Genomic DNA, 23420 nt, shown 5'->3' with positions numbered 1-23420 from the left:
TGTGATGTTGTAAACACCATGTCTGTGTGATGTTGTAAACACCATGTCTGTGTGATGTTGTAAACACCATGTCTGTGTGATGTTGTAACACCATGTCTGTGTGATGTTGTAAACAACATGTCTGTGTGATGTTGTAAACACCATGTCTGTGTGATGTTGTAACACCATGTCTGTGTGATGTTGTAAACAACATGTCTGTGTGATGTTGTAAACACCATGTCTGTGTGATGTTGTAACACCATGTCTGTGTGATGTTGTAAACAACATGTCTGTGTGATGTTGTAAACACCATGTCTGTGTGATGTTGTAAACACCATGTCTGTGTGATGTTGTAAACACCATGTCTGTGTGATGTTGTAACACCATGTCTGTGTGATGTTGTAAACAACATGTCTGTGTGATGTTGTAAACACCATGTCTGTGTGATGTTGTAACACCATGTCTGTGTGATGTTGTAAACAACATGTCTGTGTGATGTTGTAAACACCATGTCTGTGTGATGTTGTAAACACCATGTCTGTGTGATGTTGTAAACACCATGTCTGTGTGATGTTGTAAACACCATGTCTGTGTGATGTTGTAAACACCATGTCTGTGTGATGTTGTAAACACCATGTCTGTGTGATGTTGTAAACACCATGTCTGTGTGATGTTGTAAACACCATGGCCCTCATTTATCAATCGAGTGTAAAATCTGCCCCAAATTCGAGTGTAGGATTCGTAGTACACCCACGTCGGGTCGGCATTTACAAAGTGATCGCAGACAGCTGTTTCTTCCTTAATTTCGTTCCGACGTTAATAAATGTGACGGCTGAAATCTATCTGGCACGCCCTATGAAATCAAGCCTCGCCCTCGTTTTTGCGACATGAACAACTGCAATACGACCTGGAAACCATGGTTACAGGAAAAATAAAGTTCCCCTCGCTTGCATAAGTTGCCTTTCTGCCCCCTCTCATACACACAAACACACACACACACACACACGCACACACAGACGCACGCACGCACACGCAACTTGCAACTTGTTGTATCTTAAATAAATAAACCTGCATGAATTAAATAAAGCTGTAGCCTACCCTGTCTGTTTCTCCTCTCGCTTCGCTTCCCCCCTGTCCGCCTCACCCCCCCCCCCCCCGCACGCATGCACGCACATATCGCAATTTGCAAGCAACTGTCACTGTGTGTTGTTAGTTGTATATTCAATTATTAAAGTATTTTTAATTTAATATACAACAAGAAATATTAGTGAACGAAAACCTGAACCTGTGAACCATGAATTAAATAACAAATAGGCACACACACGCTGCTGTTTTGCATAGGTGCTCGTCCTGTCTGTCTCTCTCTATCACTGTGGTCCGTCCGTGACACCGTGATCAACTGACCAGCACGTTCGACGATTTAAATTGCCTCGCAGTCGCTGCAGTGGTTGGGCTGTCAACTGTCAAATCAATAATATGAATATTGAAGCCAAAACCGTAGCCTCATGTGGCATGCACTGGACAGTGGTGGTGGTGGTGGTGGGCTGCAGGCTGGGTTAGCCTATACTATCTCCGATGCGTTCCCACTTGCGCTGGCACGACACATTTGGCATTTGAGCGACGCGTCGGGTTTATTAAACGAGGAGGAGATTGCACATACCGTAACTCCAGAAAGACATCGGCCTGCTGTAGATTATAGGCTACAGTAGGCTACCCACGTTGGGACTCTCCGCAGCTGCAGCACTGCACTAGCCTATAGTACTCTCCAACGTCCCGTCATGGAAATATTTCAGCACAGACAGCCCAAATCCTCGCATGTATGCGCTCATGCAAAACACTGTTTAAATGGCTTAAGCATCTAACTTGCAACATTGTTTTTAATTGCGCGATTTTAATTACTTGTAAAGTTGGAAATCTCCTAATTTCATATGACACAAAGACACATCTTATATGTATTTAGCCCATATATACCTATACAGTTTTATATAAACATTTTAGGAGTGAATACATATGTTTAGATGCCTGTGACAGCCTCTCAGCTGGTCAAACAATGCTGCTCCGCTGTTCTACGACAGAAAAACAGGTGAGGACAAAGCGTACGACAGCTCCCGACCAGACGTGGTTTTTGTCTTGGCTCAAGTTCAAAATCAAACGTTGGCGCAAATGGTAAATGCCGAAAATTGCGGTAATTTCGGCGTACACCCATATTTTGGCGTACGCACGGTTGATAAATGAGGGCCCATGTCTGTGTGATGTTGTAAACACCATGTCTGTGTGATGTTGTAAACACCATGTCTGTGTGATGTTGTAACACCATGTCTGTGTGATGTTGTAAACACCATGTCTGTGTGATGTTGTAAACACCATGTCTGTGTGATGTTGTAAACACCATGTCTGTGTGATGTTGTAAACACCATGTCTGTGTGATGTTGTAAACACCATGTCTGTGTGATGTTGTAAACACCATGTCTGTGTGATGTTGTAAACACCATGTCTGTGTGATGTTGTAAACACCATGTCTGTGTGATGTTGTAAACACCATGTCTGTGTGATGTTGTAAACACCATGTCTGTGTGATGTTGTAAACACCATGTCAAGATACCGCCATGTCTGTCTGTGTGATGTTGTAAACACCATGTCAAGATACCGCCATGTCTGTCTGTGTGATGTTGTAAACACCATGTCTGTGTGATGTTGTAAACACCATGTCTGTGTGATGTTGTAACACCATGTCTGTGTGATGTTGTAAACACCATGTCTGTGTGATGTTGTAAACACCATGTCTGTGTGATGTTGTAAACACCATGTCTGTGTGATGTTGTAAACACCATGTCTGTGTGATGTTGTAAACACCATGTCTGTGTGATGTTGTAAACACCATGTCTGTGTGATGTTGTAAACACCATGTCTGTGTGATGTTGTAAACACCATGTCTGTGTGATGTTGTAAACACCATGTCTGTGTGATGTTGTAAACACCATGTCAGATACCTGTGAGCTGAGCTTTAGTTTCCCCAGAGTGTTGATTGCTTCCTTTGTCCGTGTTTCCTGCAGCTGTGTTAACTTTTCACCACATGTTCAGTACAGTTACAGTATGTTGACCGTTTCAAGTTCATGAATAAGAGTTTGAAGCTTTTGCTGACCTCCTAATTCCAAGAAAACCGATTGTTATTCATGCCACATCAAAGTCCCTATTATTTTTGGCCTTTATTGATAGTTGACAGTGAAGACGGACAGGAAAGAAGGAGATCCTCAAGAACTTTGGCTTTGGTCCTATCTTCATATCTTTGATTTCACTCCTTTATTCCTCGCCTAAGGCTTCAGTGGTCACAAATGGGATGAAATCCCAGATGTTCACTCTCTCAAGAGGCTGTAGGGGGCTGCCCTGCAAGCCCCCTGCTGTTCGCACTCGCAATCGAGCCCCTCTCAATTGCACTCAAATCGCCAACCTGTATACAAGGTATTCACAGATGGGGAACAGAATATAAACTTTCGCTATACGATGATGATCTACTGCTATACCTATCTGATCCAGTTTGTAATGTCCCAAAGATCATCGAACTTCTGAACAGATTTGGCTCTTTTTCAGGCTATAAGTTAAATTTTAATAAAAGTGAATGCTTCCCAGTAAACTGCCTGGCTCGTCAAATACCCAATGATTCCCTGCCCTTTCGGGTAACAGAAATTGGTTTCCGCTATCTTGGAATTCACATCCGTAAGACTACAAATTCCTTGTTACGGATAATTTTTTACCTCTTGTTGACAAACTTAAACTGGACCTAGATAGATGGAAGATCATGAATATATCCTTGGCAGGTAGAGTGAACAGTATAAAGATGAATGTCCTACCCCGTTTCGTGTACTTGTTTCAAGCATTGCCAATATTTATACCTGTGTATTTTTTCCGTAACCTGGACAAACTCATGTTATCATTTATATGGAGAGGTAAATCTCAGAATTAAAAAAGAATACCTACAAAGATCCAGACCTGATGGGGGACTTGCCCTCCCCAACTTTAAGTACTATTACTGGGCTGCTAATATATCTAAGTTGGTCAGTTGGATTCACAACCCTGATTTGGACTGGTGCCAAAATGAAGCCAGTTCATGCTTGGGCACATCTCTATTGGCTCTTATTACATCCAATTTACCCATTTCCCAGAACCGCTATACCTCCAACCCTATCGTTAGGAACACCTTGAAAATATGGTCCCAATTCAGATCCTCATTCAACCTCAGAGAACTTTCTCCCTATAGCCCGATACGTAATAACCACCTGTTCACCCCTGCAATGTCAGACCCAACTTACTCTCAGTGGTCTAGATCAGGACTCGTTAGACTGGAGGATCTTTATGTCAACGGTATCTTTGCTAACTTCAGGGAACTGGCATCCAAATTCAATCTACCCAACTCTCATTTGTTTAGATACTTCCAGATCCGTCACTTCGCCCAGTCACACAATCCTTATTTTCCTAACATCTCCTCCAAATCTGGAACTGAATCCATCTTAGATGCCCCGTTACAAGTAAAAGGCCTTTTGTCTTATATCTATAACATTATTTCTAATTTAAGGACCACCTCTCTCAATAGAACCAAATCAGGCTGGGAAGGGGAGCTGGGTGAAATCATAACGGATGAGACGTGGAGTAACGCCCTTACTCAGGTAAATAGTAGTACCTCATGTGCCAGGCTAAACTTAATCCAACTTAAAATTCTACACCGCTCTCATTACTGCAAAGCTAAACTAGCTAGAATGTATACCAGTGTTGACGACAAGTGTGATAGATGCCACTTATCCCCAGCTAACTTAACACACGTTCTGGTCATGCCCTCAATTAATACAATACTGGACTGCCATATTTCGATCCTTATCAGAAATGTTTAGTAGACCATTACTTCCCTGTCCTGAAGTGGCAATCTTTGGTGTACTCTCTAACAATATTAAGTGTAACAAAAAGGTTCATAACTGTATAGCCTTCCTATCATTACTCGCTCGAAGGAGAATCCTCCTAGACTGGAAATCTTCACTCCCCCCTAAATCAGACCACTGGCTGAAAGATGCCATGTTATTCCTGAATCTCGAGAAAATTAAATACGATCTACGTTGCTTTCCAGGAGGATTCGCCTCCTCTCGAGAATCTGTCAAGTCTTCCGAACACCCCATAGGCCATTTGTTATGAACCACGACGTTCCCCTCCTACCTCCTACCAACCTCATTCCCCTCTTAACCCTTTCATTCCTTTCTTCTCCTACTTTCTTTATTTCTTCCTATCTACTTCCAAAATAAACAGCAGTACCCCTTATCACTTTCAACCACTCTCTCCTACAACATCATGGAGTCACTATTCACTTCTGTCTATTTCTCTCTCTTTTCTACTTCTCCTTGCTGGCTATTGCTACTATTTACTTTATAAAAGAAAAAGGAAAACCTACAAGGTGAAAGGAGAAGGTGTCAAAGTTCCAAGTGGGAGGGTGGGGGGTTGTTTTCGTCTCGTTTTGTTTTGTTTTGTTTTATAAAAGAAAAAGAAGCATAACATATCACATGTACTGCATTTTCCCTGTCCAAACCCCTCTACTATGCTTAATAAAAAACCTTAAAATTGAGAAAAGAAGGAGGAAGAGATGGGGAGAGACACGCAGCAAAGGTCGTCATGAACGGGACTCGAACGGGGCTCTGGCGCTGTCAGGCCAGAGCCTATAAGTGGCATGATGCGCCTGGACCGCTAGGCCAGCGGACTCCCCCAAAGTCCCTATTATTAAAGTCCATATTCTTTTCTTTCATTGCAGAACAGTGTGCAGAGTCCAGCCTGAAGGTGAAGAGGTTTTGGAGTGTTAAACAGGAACCTGAAAACTACCTGGACATCAGTATGTTTAATTCTCTCTCTCTCTCTCTCTCTCTCATTCCCATTTTACACAGTGGTGCACTGACAACTATCTAGAGTTGAACGTGGATAAAACAAAATAACTGGTCATTGAAACAACCCACATTGGACTTAACCCACTCCTCATTAATGGTAAAACTGGTTGACACTAGTTTCACATATCTTGGACTCACTCTGGACAATAGACTTTGATCAACATATTACACCCATCCATTCACATTTTCAACGAGGACTCCATGTAATCTTTTGCTCCTCATCTTGTTGTTATTGTACAACGACATTATTCAACCTGTACAATACTGTCCATGCCTAACAGAAACACACTTTTCAGTATTACCCGTATTGCTTCCAAGATCATCGGACTTCCCACACCCACACTTTCTGATATGGACAATAAGGCCATCACACGGCTAGCACTTTCAATACCGCATGACACTGATCATCCCCTGTATCGCTTTTTCACCCTCATGCCATCAGAACAAAGATACAGAACCTTGCCATAGAGAAAGGTCTGTTTTAGTAGGAGTTTTGTTCCCTCAGCCATCACAACATTAAACAAACTGCCCTGCCAATAGGATGGTTCTGTATACAGTGGGTCATGTGTGATAGGATGGTTCTGTATACAGTGTACAGTATGATAGGATGGTTCTGTACACAGTGTACAGTATGATAGGATGGTTCTACAGTGTACAGTATGATAGGATGGTTCTGTACACAGTGTACAGTATGATAGGATGGTTCTACAGTGTACAGTATGATAGGATGGTTCTGTATACAGTATGATATGATGGTTCTGTATACAGTGTACAGTATGATACGATGGTTCTACTGTGCACAGTATGATAGGATGGTTCTCTATACAGTGTACAGTATGATAGGATGGTTCTACAGTATGATAGGATGGTTCTGTATACAGTGTACAGTATGATCGGATGGTTCTACATTGTACAATATGATAGGATGGTTCTGTACACAGTGGGGACCTCATGTTTTTGTATAATCTTGGTGTAATATGTTCTGTACTGTGTTTTGTTGTGGTTGTTGAAGATGAATATCTCACATTGTATATCCCCTAGACTTCCTGCCCCTCCCTGAGTGTAAAGAGGAGGTTTTCCCTGAACACGAGGAGTGGAGCCCCAGTCTGGTCCAGGAGGAACCTCAACCTCCACACATTAAAGAGGAACAAGAGGAGCGGGCGATGACGTTACTAGCAGTGAAAAGTGAAGATGATGAACACAGAGAGACAGAGGCTGTAGCCGGCACCTCAACTGAACACATGAAAACACAAGCTGATGTAGAGGACTGTGGAACATCACAACCAACCAGAGATGTGCCACAAAGTATTTAATTTACTTATTTTTTTTACATTTGGTGCTATTTATTTTATATATACTTTGCACTGTTTGCATAATTCTTTGACAATGTTAATCTTGTCAGATTTAGAATTTCTTTCTTTCAGATACATTTTCTATATGAATATAACCATATTATAGCCATATAAGATGAAATGGGAGTTAAATGCTGCAATTTGTGGAAAAGATAATACCAAAAAACAACAATATGACTCCTAACGTTGCTGAAGTGGGACTCATAGATTGTCCTTGGGACCCATCTAAAAGACCACCTCTGGGTCCCGGGATCCATTACGTTGAAAACCTATTAACCTATCGCTGCATTTTATTGATGTAAAAGGGGGCGTGGGCCCAATGGCTAAATGACGACCCTACGAAATGTCAATGTTGAAGCCCCACAATACGTTTTTCACCCAGATGTAAAGTAGCGTAATCTAAGCATCTAAGCAAAATATGGTCTATTTTTGGCCTGCAGTATGCAATGTTCAATATGTCACCTGATCACATATGACCCCACGTTCTACACCTCCAGGTCTAGGATACACATTATTTCCACACAACACGTGTATAAAGTATATTAATGACATAGTTCAATGTTGAAAATGAGTGGTATTCCCCTTTAACCGGTTAAGTGGTACATGTACTGTAGGCCATAGATGAATTTAAATAATTAAGTAGTGTTTAATGCTTTTAAAATTAGAATAGTATCGATTGGTGATAAAGAACAGCTTGCATTTTATTTCTAAATATGTAATGTCTATCTGCCCTCATTCTCCATTCTAGATGTATTTCCTGCCCATCTACGAGTGAAGAAACCTACCTACTGTGATCAGTGTGGGAAAAACTTCTGCACAGCCAAGGCCCTCCGAATACATCAGAGAATACATACAGGAGAGAAGCCCTACCACTGTGATCAGTGTGGGGCTAGATTCAACCAGATAGGTGGTCTCCAAGGTCACCTGATAATTCATACCAAAGGGAAGCCCTACCACTGTGACCAGTGTGAAAAAACATTCAGCTGCAGCAAATATCTCAAAAGACACCAGATAATTCATACAGGAGAGAAACCCTACCACTGTGACCAGTGCGGGAAAAGCTACTTAAGTAGACGGAGCCTCAAAATACATCAGTTAACTCATACAGGAGAGAAACCCTATAGCTGTGATGAGTGTGGGAGAAACTTCTCCACAGCAAATTGCCTCAAAACGCATGAGAGATTTCACACAGGAGAGAAGCCCTACCACTGCGACCAGTGTGGTGCATCGTTCAGTCAGAGCAGTCATCTCAAAACACACCAGAGAGTACATACTGGGGAGAAGCCCTACCACTGTGACCAGTGTGGGAAAAGGTTCAATCAGAGTAGTCATCTCATACAGCACCAGAGAATTCATACAGGAGATAAGCCCTACCACTGTACCTACTGTGAGTCAGCGTTCAAGACAAGCGGTGCTCTCCAATCTCATTTGAGAATACACACTGGAGAGAAACCCTACCACTGTGACCAGTGTGGGAAAAGCTTCAACCAGGGCAGTGCGCTCAAATCACATCACAAGATCCATTTAAGAGAGAAGCCCTACCACTGTGACCAGTGTGGGAAAGAGTTCTGCCGGCGTAGTGAAGTCAAAATACATCAGATGATTCATACAGGAATGAAGCCTTACCACTGTGACCAGTGTGAGAAAGCGTACCACACCAGTAGTCATCTCAAAAGTCATCAGAGGAGAATACATACAAGGAGATAAACCCTACCGCTGCGACTAGTGTGGAAAAGTGTTCCGACATCAGAGGGCCATAAAATCAGTTGTGAATAGAGCAAGAAGGGTTTTGACTGAGATGGTTTAACGTATCATCAGTGCATCAATAGTGGATGTGCTGCTGTTAGCTACAGAAGTATAATTTACATTTTTTACGTGGTTTATTTCATGGACCACTGTGCATGAGGTGTTTATGTTTCTGCCTAGAACTCCTTAAGAGGACACAGTTAGTGGTTAAATAATAAAACGTAATTTCTATAGCACCTTTTAGAGTCACAGAGTGATTAACAAGAGATTGGAAAATATTGCATACATCAATTTGTATGCAATCTTATGTCAAAGTTATGTCACACAATACAAATCAAACAATAGGTACACATCAAATATAGATCAGAAAATACATCGGCACTACATGGGGGTTGGCGTTTAAAAGCTTTATGGACTAATTTAATTTAAAAATTACGCTATGTTTATATCATCTCTGCTGTCAGGCAGAAGTCCAAAATGTTGGGAATAAAATAAAAAAAAAGAAATCAGAAAATTAATAAAACACATTTGAAAACAAAGCAATACTGTCTCATCAAAGTTGGTATTGTGACTTTGTATATTGTCAGTTACTTGCATGTGTCATTATCAACACTTTGCCTGAATCCAACTAATATAACCGTTCCAGATGTTATACCCATCAGCCCTTATCAAGACCATGCGATGGAGCCAGTATGGACATGTCCTACATATTGATGTTGTCAGCCAATGTCTGACGTTGTGTTGGTCGTGTTGTCCGACCTAGCCTGGGCACCATTTCATTTAGGGTATATGATCCTGTCGGGAGCGGATGATATCGTTACGTCATGTTGTAGTATTGTTTTGTAGTCGACAGGCAGGAACAACGGGGCGGCAACTTCCTTTTCCCTCAAACTACAGGCTACGAGAGCTTTTATTGTTATTCTTCCGGTTTGAGGGAAAAGGAAGTTCCGTTTGATTGTTCCTGACTTTACATGACGTAACGATATCATCCGCTCCCGACCGGATCATACAGACTTTTGAAACAGAGACCAGGCTTTCCTCTGAGGTGGTGGAGAGCACCATTTACGCTCGGCATGTTTGTTTTTTGTTTTTTTTTCAATGACGAATGGATACGCGTCTTCATATACGGTAAGAAAACAGCTTGTGCGAAACTCCCCTTTAAGCATGAAAGTCTGTTCTTTTAAGCACCGACTATTCTGTAAAGACTGAAACAACCGACTGCTCTTCAAGCACCGACTATTCTGTAAACACTGTACTGGAACAACTGGCTGCTCTTTAAGCAGTGATATATATATATTTTTTTATCCACGATTTTGTAACCCATTTTTCACCCCTGTGTCAATTATCTAATTTGATCCTGGGCTCCACACACCCTCCGCCAACCTAGTCCCCATATATGGGGGACATGGGGAGAGCAACGGACTTGAACTCATGCTTCCTTCATGCCTGAGTGTCCAAGTTGCTCCTTTACACCTGACAGGGGGGAGTTTACCTGGACATTCCAACCAGTTCCTTTCCCCTCCATCAGGCGCCCCGGCTGGCCAGGGGGAGACAGTTTAGAGACCAGGATTACTGCATGTTTTTTGTGAGGGTACCTACCCTAGGGGACACGGGGAGAACATGCAATCTCCACACAGAAAGGCCCTTTCGCCAACCCCACATGTGGCCCCCAGGACGCCAGTTGAAATTAACCTACGGGCCGCATTAAGTGAAGGTGGAGGCCACATGTGGCCCTCAGGCCGCCAGTAGCCCATGTATAGGATAGGGGATACGCCTAGAACCGGCCCTGTGTGCCACCATGCCCCTAACCTAATCATTTCTGCTACAAGTTGGACATCATCATTGCTCTCTTGGTTGCTGTCATCACTGTCCTCAATTTCAACCATGGTAGCTCTGTAGATGATGTAGTAGGTAGGGATGTCCTGATCATTCAACCATGGTAGCTCTGTAGATGATGATGTAGTAGGTAGGGATGTCCTGATCATTCAACCATGGTAGCTCTGTAGATGATGATGTAGTAGGTAGGGATGTCCTGATCATTCAACCATGGTAGCTCTGTAGATGATGATGTAGTAGGTAGGGATGTCCTGATCATTCAACCATGGTAGCTCTGTAGATGATGATGTAGTAGGTAGGGATGTCCTGATCATTCAACCATGGTAGCTCTGTAGATGATGATGTAGTAGGTAGGGATGTCCTGATCATTCAACCATGGTAGCTCTGTAGATGATGATGTAGTAGGTAGGGATGTCCTGATCATTCAACCATGGTAGCTCTGTAGATGATGATGTAGTAGGTAGGGATGTCCTGATCATTTGATTTTGAGTATCTGCCTATACCGATTTTTTCCCAATCTGATATTTATATTTTTATAAGACACTTATGCCATATAACAATAGTACAATATCCAAAATCACAGACAATATCCAGTCTAATATCACGATATAGATATAATATTGATACTAGGGATGTCCCGGTTAAGTTTTTATTTAGCTCCCGATCCGATTCCGATCATTTAAAAATGATGTGATCGGCCCCTATTTCTGATCACGTGATTGGATCGGGACAACCTCTTCCCCTGGTTGAGCCTGCCATAAGCTGTTTGCATCCACAAGTCGTCTACTCTTCCCCTGCTGGTTGAGACTGCCTTCAGCTGTTTGCATCCACAAGTCTACTACTCTTCCCCTGGTTGAGCCTGCCATCAGCTGTTTGCATCCACAAGTCTACTACTCTTCCCCTGGTTGAGCCTGCCATCAGCTGTTTGCATCCACAAGTCAACAGCTGGCTTTTGGGTCAAACGTCTCTGTTGTGATCTTAGACAGGTGGATGTGCATCAGGGATGACAGGCAGGAATCTGACAGGCTGGATCTGTACTTGCTTTTTATTATATTGAGGTGTGAAAATCCTCTCTCACATGCAACACTGCTCGAGGACAGTGCAAGGGACAACACACAGACTTTCTGAATGTTGAAGTAAGTCTCTGGATTGTTTGTCTTCACTATTTTGTTTTTGACCAAGTCATACACAGAGGAGGCTGCTAAACGTTTTGTTCTGCTTGTTTTAAATGCATCTCTTAGAGTGGAGTCTTTGTCAACAGACATGCTGGCCTCATAATGAATGAAGTAAGATGATAGAGAATACAAATAAAAAGTAAATGGTAATTTGGTGATTGATCAGTTTGGCCACTAGAGGGCAATACAAACCTATTATTGTTCCCACCCAGGGGGAAATTCAGAACACACACACACACACACACACAAGACACTGACATTTTAGAGTGGCAATTTTATAGATGCCTTTTTCATCAAGTTGTTAAATTATCAATGTAGCCTATATAGTTTTAATGTTCACATGTATGCCTATAGTTTTAATGTTCACATGTAGGCCTGTAGTTTTAATGTTCACATGTAGGCCTATAGTTTTAATGTGTACATGTAGGCCTATAGTTTTAATGTGTACATGTAGACCTATAGTTTTAATGTGTACATGTAGACCTATAGTTTTAATGTTCACATGTAGGCCTATAGTTTTAATGTGTACATGTAGGCCTATAGTTTTAATGTTCACATGTAGGCCTATAGTTTTAATGTTCACATGTAGGCCTATAGTTTTAATGTGCACATGTAGGCCTATAGTTTTAATGTTCACATGTAGGCCTATAGTTTTAATGTGTACATGTAGACCTATAGTTTTAATGTTCACATGTAGGCCTATAGTTTTAATGTGCACATGTAGGCCTATAGTTTTAATGTTCACATGTAGGCCTATAGTTTTAATGTTTGCATGTAGGCCTATAGTTTTAATGTTTGCATGTAGGCCTATAGTTTTAATGTTCACATGTAGGCCTATAGTTTTAATGTTTGCATGTAGGCCTATAGTTTTAATGTTCACATGTAGGCCTATAGTTTTAATGTTTGCATGTAGGCCTATAGTTTTAATGTTTGCATGTAGGCCTATAGTTTTAATGTTCACATGTAGGCCTATAGTTTTAATGTTTGCATGTAGGCCTATAGTTTTAATGTGTACATGTAGGCCTATAGTTTTAATGTTCACATGTAGGCCTATAGTTTTAATGTGTACATGTAGGCCTATAGTTTTAATGTGTACATGTAGGCCTGTAGTTTTAATGTTCACATGTAGGCCTATAGTTTTAATGTGCACATGTAGGCCTATAGTTTTAATGTTCACATGTAGGCCTATAGTTTTAATGTGTACATGTAGACCTATAGTTTTAATGTGCACATGTAGACCTATAGTTTTAATGTTCACATGTAGGCCTATAGTTTTAATGTGCACATGTAGGCCTATAGTTTTAATGTTCACATGTAGGCCTATAGTTTTAATGTTCACATGTAGGCCTATAGTTTTAATATGCACATGTAGGCCTATAGTTTTAATGTGCACATGTAGGCCTATAGTTTTAATATGCACATGTAGGCCTATAGTTTTAATGTGCACATGTAGGCCTATCGTTTTTCAATGGCTTCAGGTTACTCTAGTCTAGATGATACTGTTATTCTGAATAGATCGGCCACCAGAAATCCATATCTGCAGGCTTACATGTTGGGATAAGCACTCCAGTGAACAGCATTTAGCCATTTTAGGGCATGTCTACCCATTTATATAATGCGTTAATGTTATTAACTGTTATGAATGTCAATACCATATTTTGTGATGTATTTTTTCGTTTAAATACCAAATTCATCGTTTTGTTTACTTTAGCCTACACTTTTATTCAGAAGAGCTCGGCCACCGGAAGTCTTATATTTGCTAGCTAATATTTGCTGCTTTGACACTGGCTTACATGTCGCTGACAGAACATTGAACAGTGTATATAGAACTCTATGGACAGAACACAGTCAATTTGTTTCCTTTCCTCGTTGGTCCGAACGGATTAAGTGGAGACTTGAAGTGACTTAAGAGAATTGTTTCATTGTTTATCAGGTATGTAAAAGTAATCATGTTGCATCTTCTTGTTGTTTTCAGTGTTTACGTTTGTCAGTTGTGTTAACAAGACAACGTTATTGCGTCACATATAACCTAACTCTATGCACATAACCCACACCGTGCATATAAGCACAATAAGCTAACCAGCATGGTGCGCTAGCATGCAGCAGTGTAGTGTAGTTGTGTGTTGTTGGAATGTGTTGTGGGATTCGTGAAGCCCCTCAAAAATGTATACAGCTTTAATGTTTGTCTTCAACGATGCTTGTTTAAGAAAACGCCTCATAGACTATAAAGATAAATGTAATGTGTTGTGGCTGATAATAATTCCCACAAACAATGATAAAATGATTCATAGCCAAACGAGCTCATACGTTTAAAATGTTTATATAGTTATTCAGTGCACAAAATATCACAATGCAATTTCCAATAAATATATATATGTAATAAATATGTGTAAAGAAGCCAGTGAACAAACAAAACTTGAATGAACCAAAATACCAATAAAGTGCAAGTGCGGTCAACAAAAAGTATCGCTCCCAGCTCACCTAGCTCCTTTCGGAACCCTACGTTAAAGTTTCTGACATTTTGATGACTTTACGTATCGCCTTTAGAGCGCCGGAACTGGCTATCTGCGCGTTCCTGCCTCTGTCGCAGGTAGCCAGCCACAGTGATGGAGGCGGTACAATAGGATGTCAATAAGGAAGTCAAGGAAGGAAGGAAGAGAGCTGCCAAAACGGTCGTACAAACATTAAAAATACTTAACGGCTTCTGAGCCGTTCGCGGGGGGGGTCAGAGGGTTCGTTGTCTCCTATAGCGTTCATATGCTTCTTTTGGAATATGTCAGCGTGACACCCACACCGCAGCACAGGGGTAAATCAGGGTAAATCAGATTGCATCCCATGTCGCTTGAAGCCGATGATACCGGACCCTACGGGGTAGGGGTCCAAAGGAGCTCAACCCGGGGGGTCCGGAGACGGGCTACCAGCTCACCCTGCCTCCAAGTTCAACAATCCTTATTGTGAGCTGGTAGACACCTGTATTTGTGACCTGTCTGGTGGCCACCCACAGAGGCGTTACGTAATAATGTAAAATAATGTTGTTTTGTAGCCTACAGGCATTGAATCATTTTCTGACGCTTATTTTTCGCCTCCAGTTATTTTTCTACTTTCCACCAGGAACATGTTGGCTATTAAATAATCTTAAATAAATATTGTACCAGTAGTCTGTAGCCTACCAGGAAAGATATTACAGTGACAAATCCTTTAAGGCTCCCATAGCCTACACCACAAGGTTTTGGAAAAATATTCAAAAGACTACATTCTAGTCTAATGTGGTCTTTTGATGCAAGTCTTTTCTAAAAGTCCTTTAGAATGTCAGCTTTTAGTTTTTTAACTGAACACAACACTTCCATACACATATGTCTGTATGTACAGGATGCATGTGTCTGTCCGTCCGAGCACGGGAATTGTGTTTTTCCCAGACAATTGCATGAGTCCCTCCGATCCGAGTCCGAGTCGAGTAGCAAGTCATTTAGTCCAAGTCTCAAGCAAGTCTCAAGTTTTTCTGTTGTGGGCAAGTCAAGTCAAGTCGAGTCACAAGGTTATGTCAAGTCGGGTCGAGTCACAAGGTTGTCGAGTCAAGTCGGGTCGAGTCACAAGGTTATGTCAAGTCGGGTCGAGTCACAAGGTTGTCGAGTCAAGTCGGGTCGAGTCACAAGGTTATGTCAAGTCAAGTCGGGTCGAGTCACAAGGTTGTCGAGTCAAGTCGGGTCGAGTCACAAGGTTGTCAAGTCGGGTCGAGTCACAAGGTTATGTCAAGTCAAGTCGGGTCGAGTCACAAGATTGTCGGGTTGAGTCACAAGGTTGTCGAGTCAAGTCGGGTCGAGTCACAAGGTTATGTCAAGTCAAGTCGGGTCGAGTCACAAGATTGTCGAGTACTGTACTGTACTGTACTGTACTGTACTGTACTGTACTGTACTGTACTGTACAAGCTCTCTTCCCTGGCCTCTGTCTGTGTGTTAGGCTGCACAACAGTGACACTTGATGGTGGTGACAATAATTATGCTATTTCCGTGCTCGGATACAGGGACACAGGGACACACACAAGTCACACATAGCTGTCTATAGTGGTTGCACCACTCACAAAACAGGAAAAGAACACTTATGCCAATATCAAACTTATGCCAATTACAATATGTAAAATCACAATATCCAGTCTAATTATATGAATATAATACTGATGCCCTGCCCATGCACAGACAGGCCTAAAGCAAGTACAAAAATAATACAAAATATATATTATAATAATAATAATAATGTATTATTATTATGACAATTAAAAAGGAAAAATAAAGAAATAAGACTTTCCCATTCAGACACAGAAGTACAGGCCTGTGTCTGCATTAAATTGTCTTAAGGAAAAAGGAAATACCTCATGTCACTCACTGCCACACACACACACACACACACACACACACACACACACACACACACACACACACACACACACACACACACACACACACACACACACACACACACACACAAGGGAGTAGAGCTTGTACAGTACAGTACAGTACAGTACAGTACAGTACAGTACTACAGCACGAGTAGAGTACAGCACCACTCAGTTCAGATGGGTCTGATTTGTATTTCATTCTATTGGTTTCAACAGGGAGAGGTGTACGCTATCAAGAGAGATGGCCTCCAAAAGATCATTCTGGTCAGAGGAACAGCGAGAGGTGAACCAGAGACATGGACTGTTGCTGCAACCTGTAGTAAAGTTGTTCAGAATAGGTATGTACTGTTTTATTTACAGGTGGTTAAACTTACAGTAACTTTCTTATAACAAAGAAATACATGGTCTCTATTCTTCTGTTATTATTTTAGAACACTTCATTATTTCTTTGTCATGTCTGTATATATACGTACCCCGACGCTAGGGGACGTCATATCTCAGGTCTGTATATATACGTACCCCGACGCTAAGGGACGTCATATCTCAGGTCTGTATATATACGTACCCCGACGCTAGGGGACGTCATATCTCAGGTCTGTATATATACGTACCCCGACGCTAGGGGACGTCATATCTCAGGTCTGTATATATACGTACCCCGACGCTAGGGGACGTCATATCTCAGGTCCGTATATATACGGACCGCAACGTATAGGGCCTAGCAAAATCTCCTTGAGGGGTCGTCAACATATGTGTCACGTGGTAGCGGCAGCCAACCTTGTTGGCTTGTCTGGTTTGTTTACATTGAGCGACTATCCGGTGTGCTTGTATATGTTCGTTTTTTAAACTGACCTCACAATGGTGCAGACTTGCTCAGTAAATAAGTGCCACAGCAGGTCACGTCGAGGGAATGAGCCAGAAAACGGAATTAGATTTTCAGCTTTCCAGCATGGAGACAGCATCAAGGAACCCAGATTGACTTGTTTACAAAAATACATAGAATGGCTTGGATCTCGGCTGTACGGCGCACGGGCACAGAGACATAACGTTCAACAAAGTATCTAAGCGCAGCCGTGTTTGTTCACGACATTTTCCTTGTCCTTGTAAGGTATTTGGGCCCGACGTTCTTTCTATCCATCCTGGTGTTGGTTCACTATGTTGAAATGTACTGCTATTTTGTAAACTGTTAATAAATATTTCAATCAATCAATCAAACCCTTTTTGGTGTTTTAAGCATTATCTAATACTTTAGCTATTGAAAAATAGCAGTGCTACAAGCTCATAGCACGACGATCGGTATATCTGTATATTTTCAGATGGGGGTACTTCTGGGGGTCCTTGACATGAAATAGTTTGAGCACCACTGACGTCATTTGGAACCATTAAATCAGTGTGCCCCGTGATTTGCAGCTTCAGTGCCCATTTCAAGGTTGCATGGCGCCATCTTGGATATGGTAGCATATAATAGCATGTAGCCAAAATACCCTTTGGGGGATCGACAACGACCCAAGGTATACTGGCTTCTAACGCGACAAGCGACGGGACCGCGATGGGTAACTATTTGATTGGACTGTTCAGCAGCATGCTGCTGCTGAACAGTCCAATCTGATTAGCCCTATAAAAAAGTCCACATTATTGCATCAGCGCGTGCAATTCGGCCAGTCATAGTTTTAAGCGAGCTCACCTTAATTAATTATAATATGGGCAACTGTAGCTAGGCTGTAGGCTACTACATTGATCTCATCATGAGATCAATCAAGTTTGGTGCCAAATGTCCCGCGAATCATTTTAATATGACGACATCATGAAATTAACCTGCACTTAGGCTGACAAAGAGGATATAGGCTACCCGCCGTATATGGTTGAAAATGTATATGCCTACGTGTCCATGATCAGAACAAATCCATTCTCCACATGGCATTCAGACAGATGACAGTGAGAAGATATTGATCCCCGCATGAATCAATGCAGCTCTGATAAAAAAAAAGTATCGGATATCTATTTTACCTCTAGGCGAGTGTGCAATTGTTCTTCTTTTTTTTTATAACCCTGCAGTGCATTCATCAGTAAGGGCTTTTATCATTGCCGAGTTGTAGGCCTAATATAGCATTTGGTCGTGTGGTGAACAGTAGCCTACAAATGAACTTCTTTCTCATTATGTGAAAGTAACTGTAACATCAGTTAACTTATTAACGTTCTGACATTTAACAAGGAGTGAAGCAATGCGTGCCAAGTTGGCAAGTTTCGTTCATAATTATATACATATAACTCGTGCTGTTTGCTTCAAGATCTGTCCGTGCAGAGACCCGCCTGTCAAAATTAACTGCTCTACAAGCTCATCGCGGCTGTTGTATATAATTTAAAACTTGGGAATCCTCTGTGCAGTCTATGATGACGTATTTCGATATTTCCTGTTGCCTTATATGGTCGTGGATGTTCCATCAAACCAGGCGACACCAGGCGAATCGCTTGGAAAAAATGCGGAAAGGATACACTCGGCGATACGCACAAATGAAGTGATTACACCTGGTTCCCTGAATAACACGGGACTTAACCGTAGCGTGATCGGACGGATTTTCCTTTTTTATACGCATGACCTTTACGCTTCCGTTACACTGTGGCGTATTTCTCCTTTGTGAATGAGGACCCATGTCTGTGTGATGTTGTAAACACCATGTCTGTGTGATGTTGTAACACCATGTCTGTGTGATGTTGTAAACACCATGTCTGTGTGATGTTGTAAACAACATGTCTGTGTGATGTTGTAAACACCATGTCTGTGTGATGTTGTAACACCATGTCTGTGTGATGTTGTAAACACCATGTCTGTGTGATGTTGTAAACACCATGTCTGTGTGATGTTGTAAACACCATGTCTGTGTGATGTTGTAAACACCATGTCTGTGTGATGTTGTAACACCATGTCTGTGTGATGTTGTAAACACCATGTCTGTGTGATGTTGTAAACACCATGTCTGTGTGATGTTGTAAACACCATGTCTGTGTGATGTTGTAAACACCATGTCTGTGTGATGTTGTAACACCATGTCTGTGTGATGTTGTAAACACCATGTCTGTGTGATGTTGTAAACACCATGTCTGTGTGATGTTGTAAACACCATGTCTGTGTGATGTTGTAACACCATGTCTGTGTGATGTTGTAAACACCATGTCTGTGTGATGTTGTAAACACCATGTCTGTGTGATGTTGTAAACACCATGTCTGTGTGATGTTGTAAACACCATGTCTGTGTGATGTTGTAAACACCATGTCAAGATACCTGTGGGCTGAGCTTTAGTTTCCCCAGAGTGTTGATTGCTTCCTTTGTCCGTGTTTCCTGCAGCTGTGTTAACTTTTCCACCACATGTTCAGTACAGTTACAGTATGTTGCACTTACTGCCTACTGCTCGTTTCAGTACAGTATGTTGCACTTACTGCCTACTGCTCGTTTCAGTACAGTATGTTGCACTTACTGCCTACTGACCGTTTCAGTACAGTATGTTGCACTTACTGCCTACTGACCGTTTCAGTACAGTATGTTGCACTTACTGCCTACTGCTCGTTTCAGTACAGTATGTTGCACTTACTGCCTACTGCTCGTTTCAGTACAGTATGTTGCACTTACTGCCTACTGACCGTTTCAGTACAGTATGTTGCACTTACTGCCTACTGACCGTTTCAGTACAGTATGTTGCACTTACTGCCTACTGACCGTTTCAGTACAGTATGTTGCACTTACTGCCTACTGCTCGTTTCAGTACAGTATGTTGCACTTACTGCCTACTGCTCGTTTCAGTACAGTATGTTGCACTTACTGCCTACTGACCGTTTCAGTACAGTATGTTGCACTTACTGCCTACTGACCGTTTCAGTACAGTATGTTGCACTTACTGCCTACTGACCGTTTCAGTACAGTATGTTGCACTTACTGCCTACTGCTCGTTTCAGTACAGTATGTTGCACTTACTGCCTACTGCTCGTTTCAGTACAGTATGTTGCACTTACTGCCTACTGCTCGTTTCAGTACAGTATGTTGCACTTACTGCCTACTGCTCGTTTCAGTACAGTATGTTGCACTTACTGCCTACTGACCGTTTCAGTACAGTATGTTGCACTTACTGCCTACTGCTCGTTTCAGTACAGTATGTTGCACTTACTGCCTACTGCTCGTTTCAGTACAGTATGTTGCACTTACTGCCTACTGACCGTTTCAGTACAGTATGTTGCACTTACTGCCTACTGCTCGTTTCAGTACAGTATGTTGCACTTACTGCCTACTGACCGTTTCAGTACAGTATGTTGCACTTACTGCCTACTGCTCGTTTCAGTACAGTATGTTGCACTTACTGCCTACTGACCGTTTCAGTACAGTATGTTGCACTTACTGCCTACTGCTCGTTTCAGTACAGTATGTTGCACTTACTGCCTACTGACCGTTTCAGTACAGTATGTTGCACTTACTGCCTACTGACCGTTTCAGTACAGTATGTTGCACTTACTGCCTACTGCTCGTTTCAGTACAGTATGTTGCACTTACTGCCTACTGACCGTTTCAGTACAGTATGTTGCACTTACTGCCTACTGCTCGTTTCAGTACAGTATGTTGCACTTACTGCCTACTGCTCGTTTCAGTACAGTATGTTGCACTTACTGCCTACTGACCGTTTCAGTACAGTATGTTGCACTTACTGCCTACTGACCGTTTCAGTACAGTATGTTGCACTTACTGCCTACTGCTCGTTTCAGTACAGTATGTTGCACTTACTGCCTACTGCTCGTTTCAGTACAGTATGTTGCACTTACTGCCTACTGACCGTTTCAGTACAGTATGTTGCACTTACTGCCTACTGCTCGTTTCAGTACAGTATGTTGCACTTACTGCCTACTGACCGTTTCAGTACAGTATGTTGCACTTACTGCCTACTGCTCGTTTCAGTACAGTATGTTGCACTTACTGCCTACTGACCGTTTCAGTACAGTATGTTGCACTTACTGCCTACTGCTCGTTTCAGTACAGTATGTTGCACTTACTGCCTACTGACCGTTTCAGTACAGTATGTTGCACTTACTGCCTACTGCTCGTTTCAGTACAGTATGTTGCACTTACTGCCTACTGCTCGTTTCAGTACAGTATGTTGCACTTACTGCCTACTGCTTGTTTCAGTACAGTATGTTGCACTTACTGCCTACTGCTCGTTTCAGTACAGTATGTTGCACTTACTGCCTACTGACCGTTTCAGTACAGTATGTTGCACTTACTGCCTACTGCTCGTTTCAGTACAGTATGATGCACTTACTGCCTACTGACCGTTTCAGTACAGTATGTTGCACTTACTGCCTACTGACCGTTTCAGTACAGTATGTTGCACTTACTGCCTACTGACCGTTTCAGTACAGTATGTTGCACTTACTGCCTACTGACCGTTTCAGTACAGTATGTTGCACTTACTGCCTACTGACCGTTTCAGTACAGTATGTTGCACTTACTGCCTACTGACCGTTTCAGTACAGTATGTTGCACTTACTGCCTACTGACCGTTTCAGTACAGTATGTTGCACTTACTGCCTACTGACCGTTTCAGTACAGTATGTTGCACTTACTGCCTACTGACCGTTTCAGTACAGTATGTTGCACTTACTGCCTACTGCTCGTTTCAGTACAGTATGTTGCACTTACTGCCTACTGCTCGTTTTAGTACAGTGTGTTGCACTTACTGCCTACTGACCGTTTCAGTACAGTATGTTGCACTTACTGCCTACTGCTCGTTTCAGTACAGTATGTTGCACTTACTGCCTACTGCTCGTTTTAGTACAGTGTGTTGCACTTACTGCCTACTGACCGTTTCAGTACAGTATGTTGCACTTACTGCCTACTGCTCGTTTCAGTACAGTATGTTGCACTTACTGCCTACTGCTCGTTTCAGTACAGTATGTTGCACTTACTGCCTACTGCTCGTTTCAGTACAGTATGTTGCACTTACTGCCTACTGACAGTTTCAGTACAGTATGTTGCACTTACTGCCTACTGACCGTTTCAGTACAGTATGTTGCACTTACTGCCTACTGCTCGTTTCAGTACAGTATGTTGCACTTACTGCCTACTGCTCGTTTCAGTACAGTATGTTGCACTTACTGCCTACTGACCGTTTCAGTACAGTATGTTGCACTTACTGCCTACTGCTCGTTTCAGTACAGTATGTTGCACTTACTGCCTACTGACCGTTTCAGTACAGTATGTTGCACTTACTGCCTACTGACCGTTTCAGTACAGTATGTTGCACTTACTGCCTACTGACCGTTTCAGTACAGTATGTTGCACTTACTGCCTACTGACCGTTTCAGTACAGTATGTTGCACTTACTGCCTACTGACCGTTTCAGTACAGTATGTTGCACTTACTGCCTACTGACCGTTTCAGTACAGTATGTTGCACTTACTGCCTACTGACCGTTTCAGTACAGTATGTTGCACTTACTGCCTACTGACCGTTTCAGTACAGTATGTTGCACTTACTGCCTACTGCTCGTTTCAGTACAGTATGTTGCACTTACTGCCTACTGCTCGTTTTAGTACAGTATGTTGCACTTACTGCCTACTGACCGTTTCAGTACAGTATGTTGCACTTACTGCCTACTGCTCGTTTCAGTACAGTATGTTGCACTTACTGCCTACTGACCGTTTCAGTACAGTATGTTGCACTTACTTCCTACTGACCGTTTCAGTACAGTATGTTGCACTTACTGCCTACTGACCGTTTCAGTACAGTATGTTGCACTTACTGCCTACTGACCGTTTCAGTACAGTATGTTGCACTTACTGCCTACTGACCGTTTCAGTACAGTATGTTGCACTTACTGCCTACTGACCGTTTCAGTACAGTATGTTGCACTTACTGCCTACTGCTCGTTTCAGTACAGTATGTTGCACTTACTGCCTACTGACCGTTTCAGTACAGTATGTTGCACTTACTGCCTACTGACCGTTTCAGTACAGTATGTTGCACTTACTGCCTACTGACCGTTT

The 23420-nt window shown here is 42.1% G+C and overlaps 1 protein-coding gene across 4 annotated transcripts in view; it reads left to right on the top strand.

Annotated features, from left to right (window-relative positions):
- The window catches only part of LOC306925873 (uncharacterized protein), a 33024-nt gene that overhangs the window by 3382 nt on the left and 6222 nt on the right, over positions 1-23420 (top strand). The window contains exons 3-5 of one of the 4 annotated variants that reach the window (XM_079505013.1): positions 5765-5842; positions 6936-7199; positions 7995-9507. In XM_079505013.1, coding sequence (XP_079361139.1) covers positions 5765-5842; positions 6936-7199; positions 7995-8953 — 1301 coding nt within the window. In that variant the 3' untranslated portion in view covers positions 8954-9507. Of the gene's footprint in view, positions 1-5764; positions 5843-6935; positions 7200-7994; positions 9509-13800; positions 13937-16612; positions 16735-23420 lie in introns of those variants that run through there. The other 3 variants (XM_079505014.1, XR_013790314.1, XR_013790313.1) reach the window with 3 other exon arrangements.

Source organism: Electrona antarctica (genome assembly GCF_951216825.1).
Source record: "Electrona antarctica genome assembly, chromosome: 7".
In the NCBI taxonomy this organism is placed as follows: domain Eukaryota; kingdom Metazoa; phylum Chordata; class Actinopteri; order Myctophiformes; family Myctophidae; genus Electrona; species Electrona antarctica.
The sequence above is the reverse complement of the archived record's forward strand: the minus strand, read 5'-3'. Positions and strand labels throughout refer to the sequence as shown.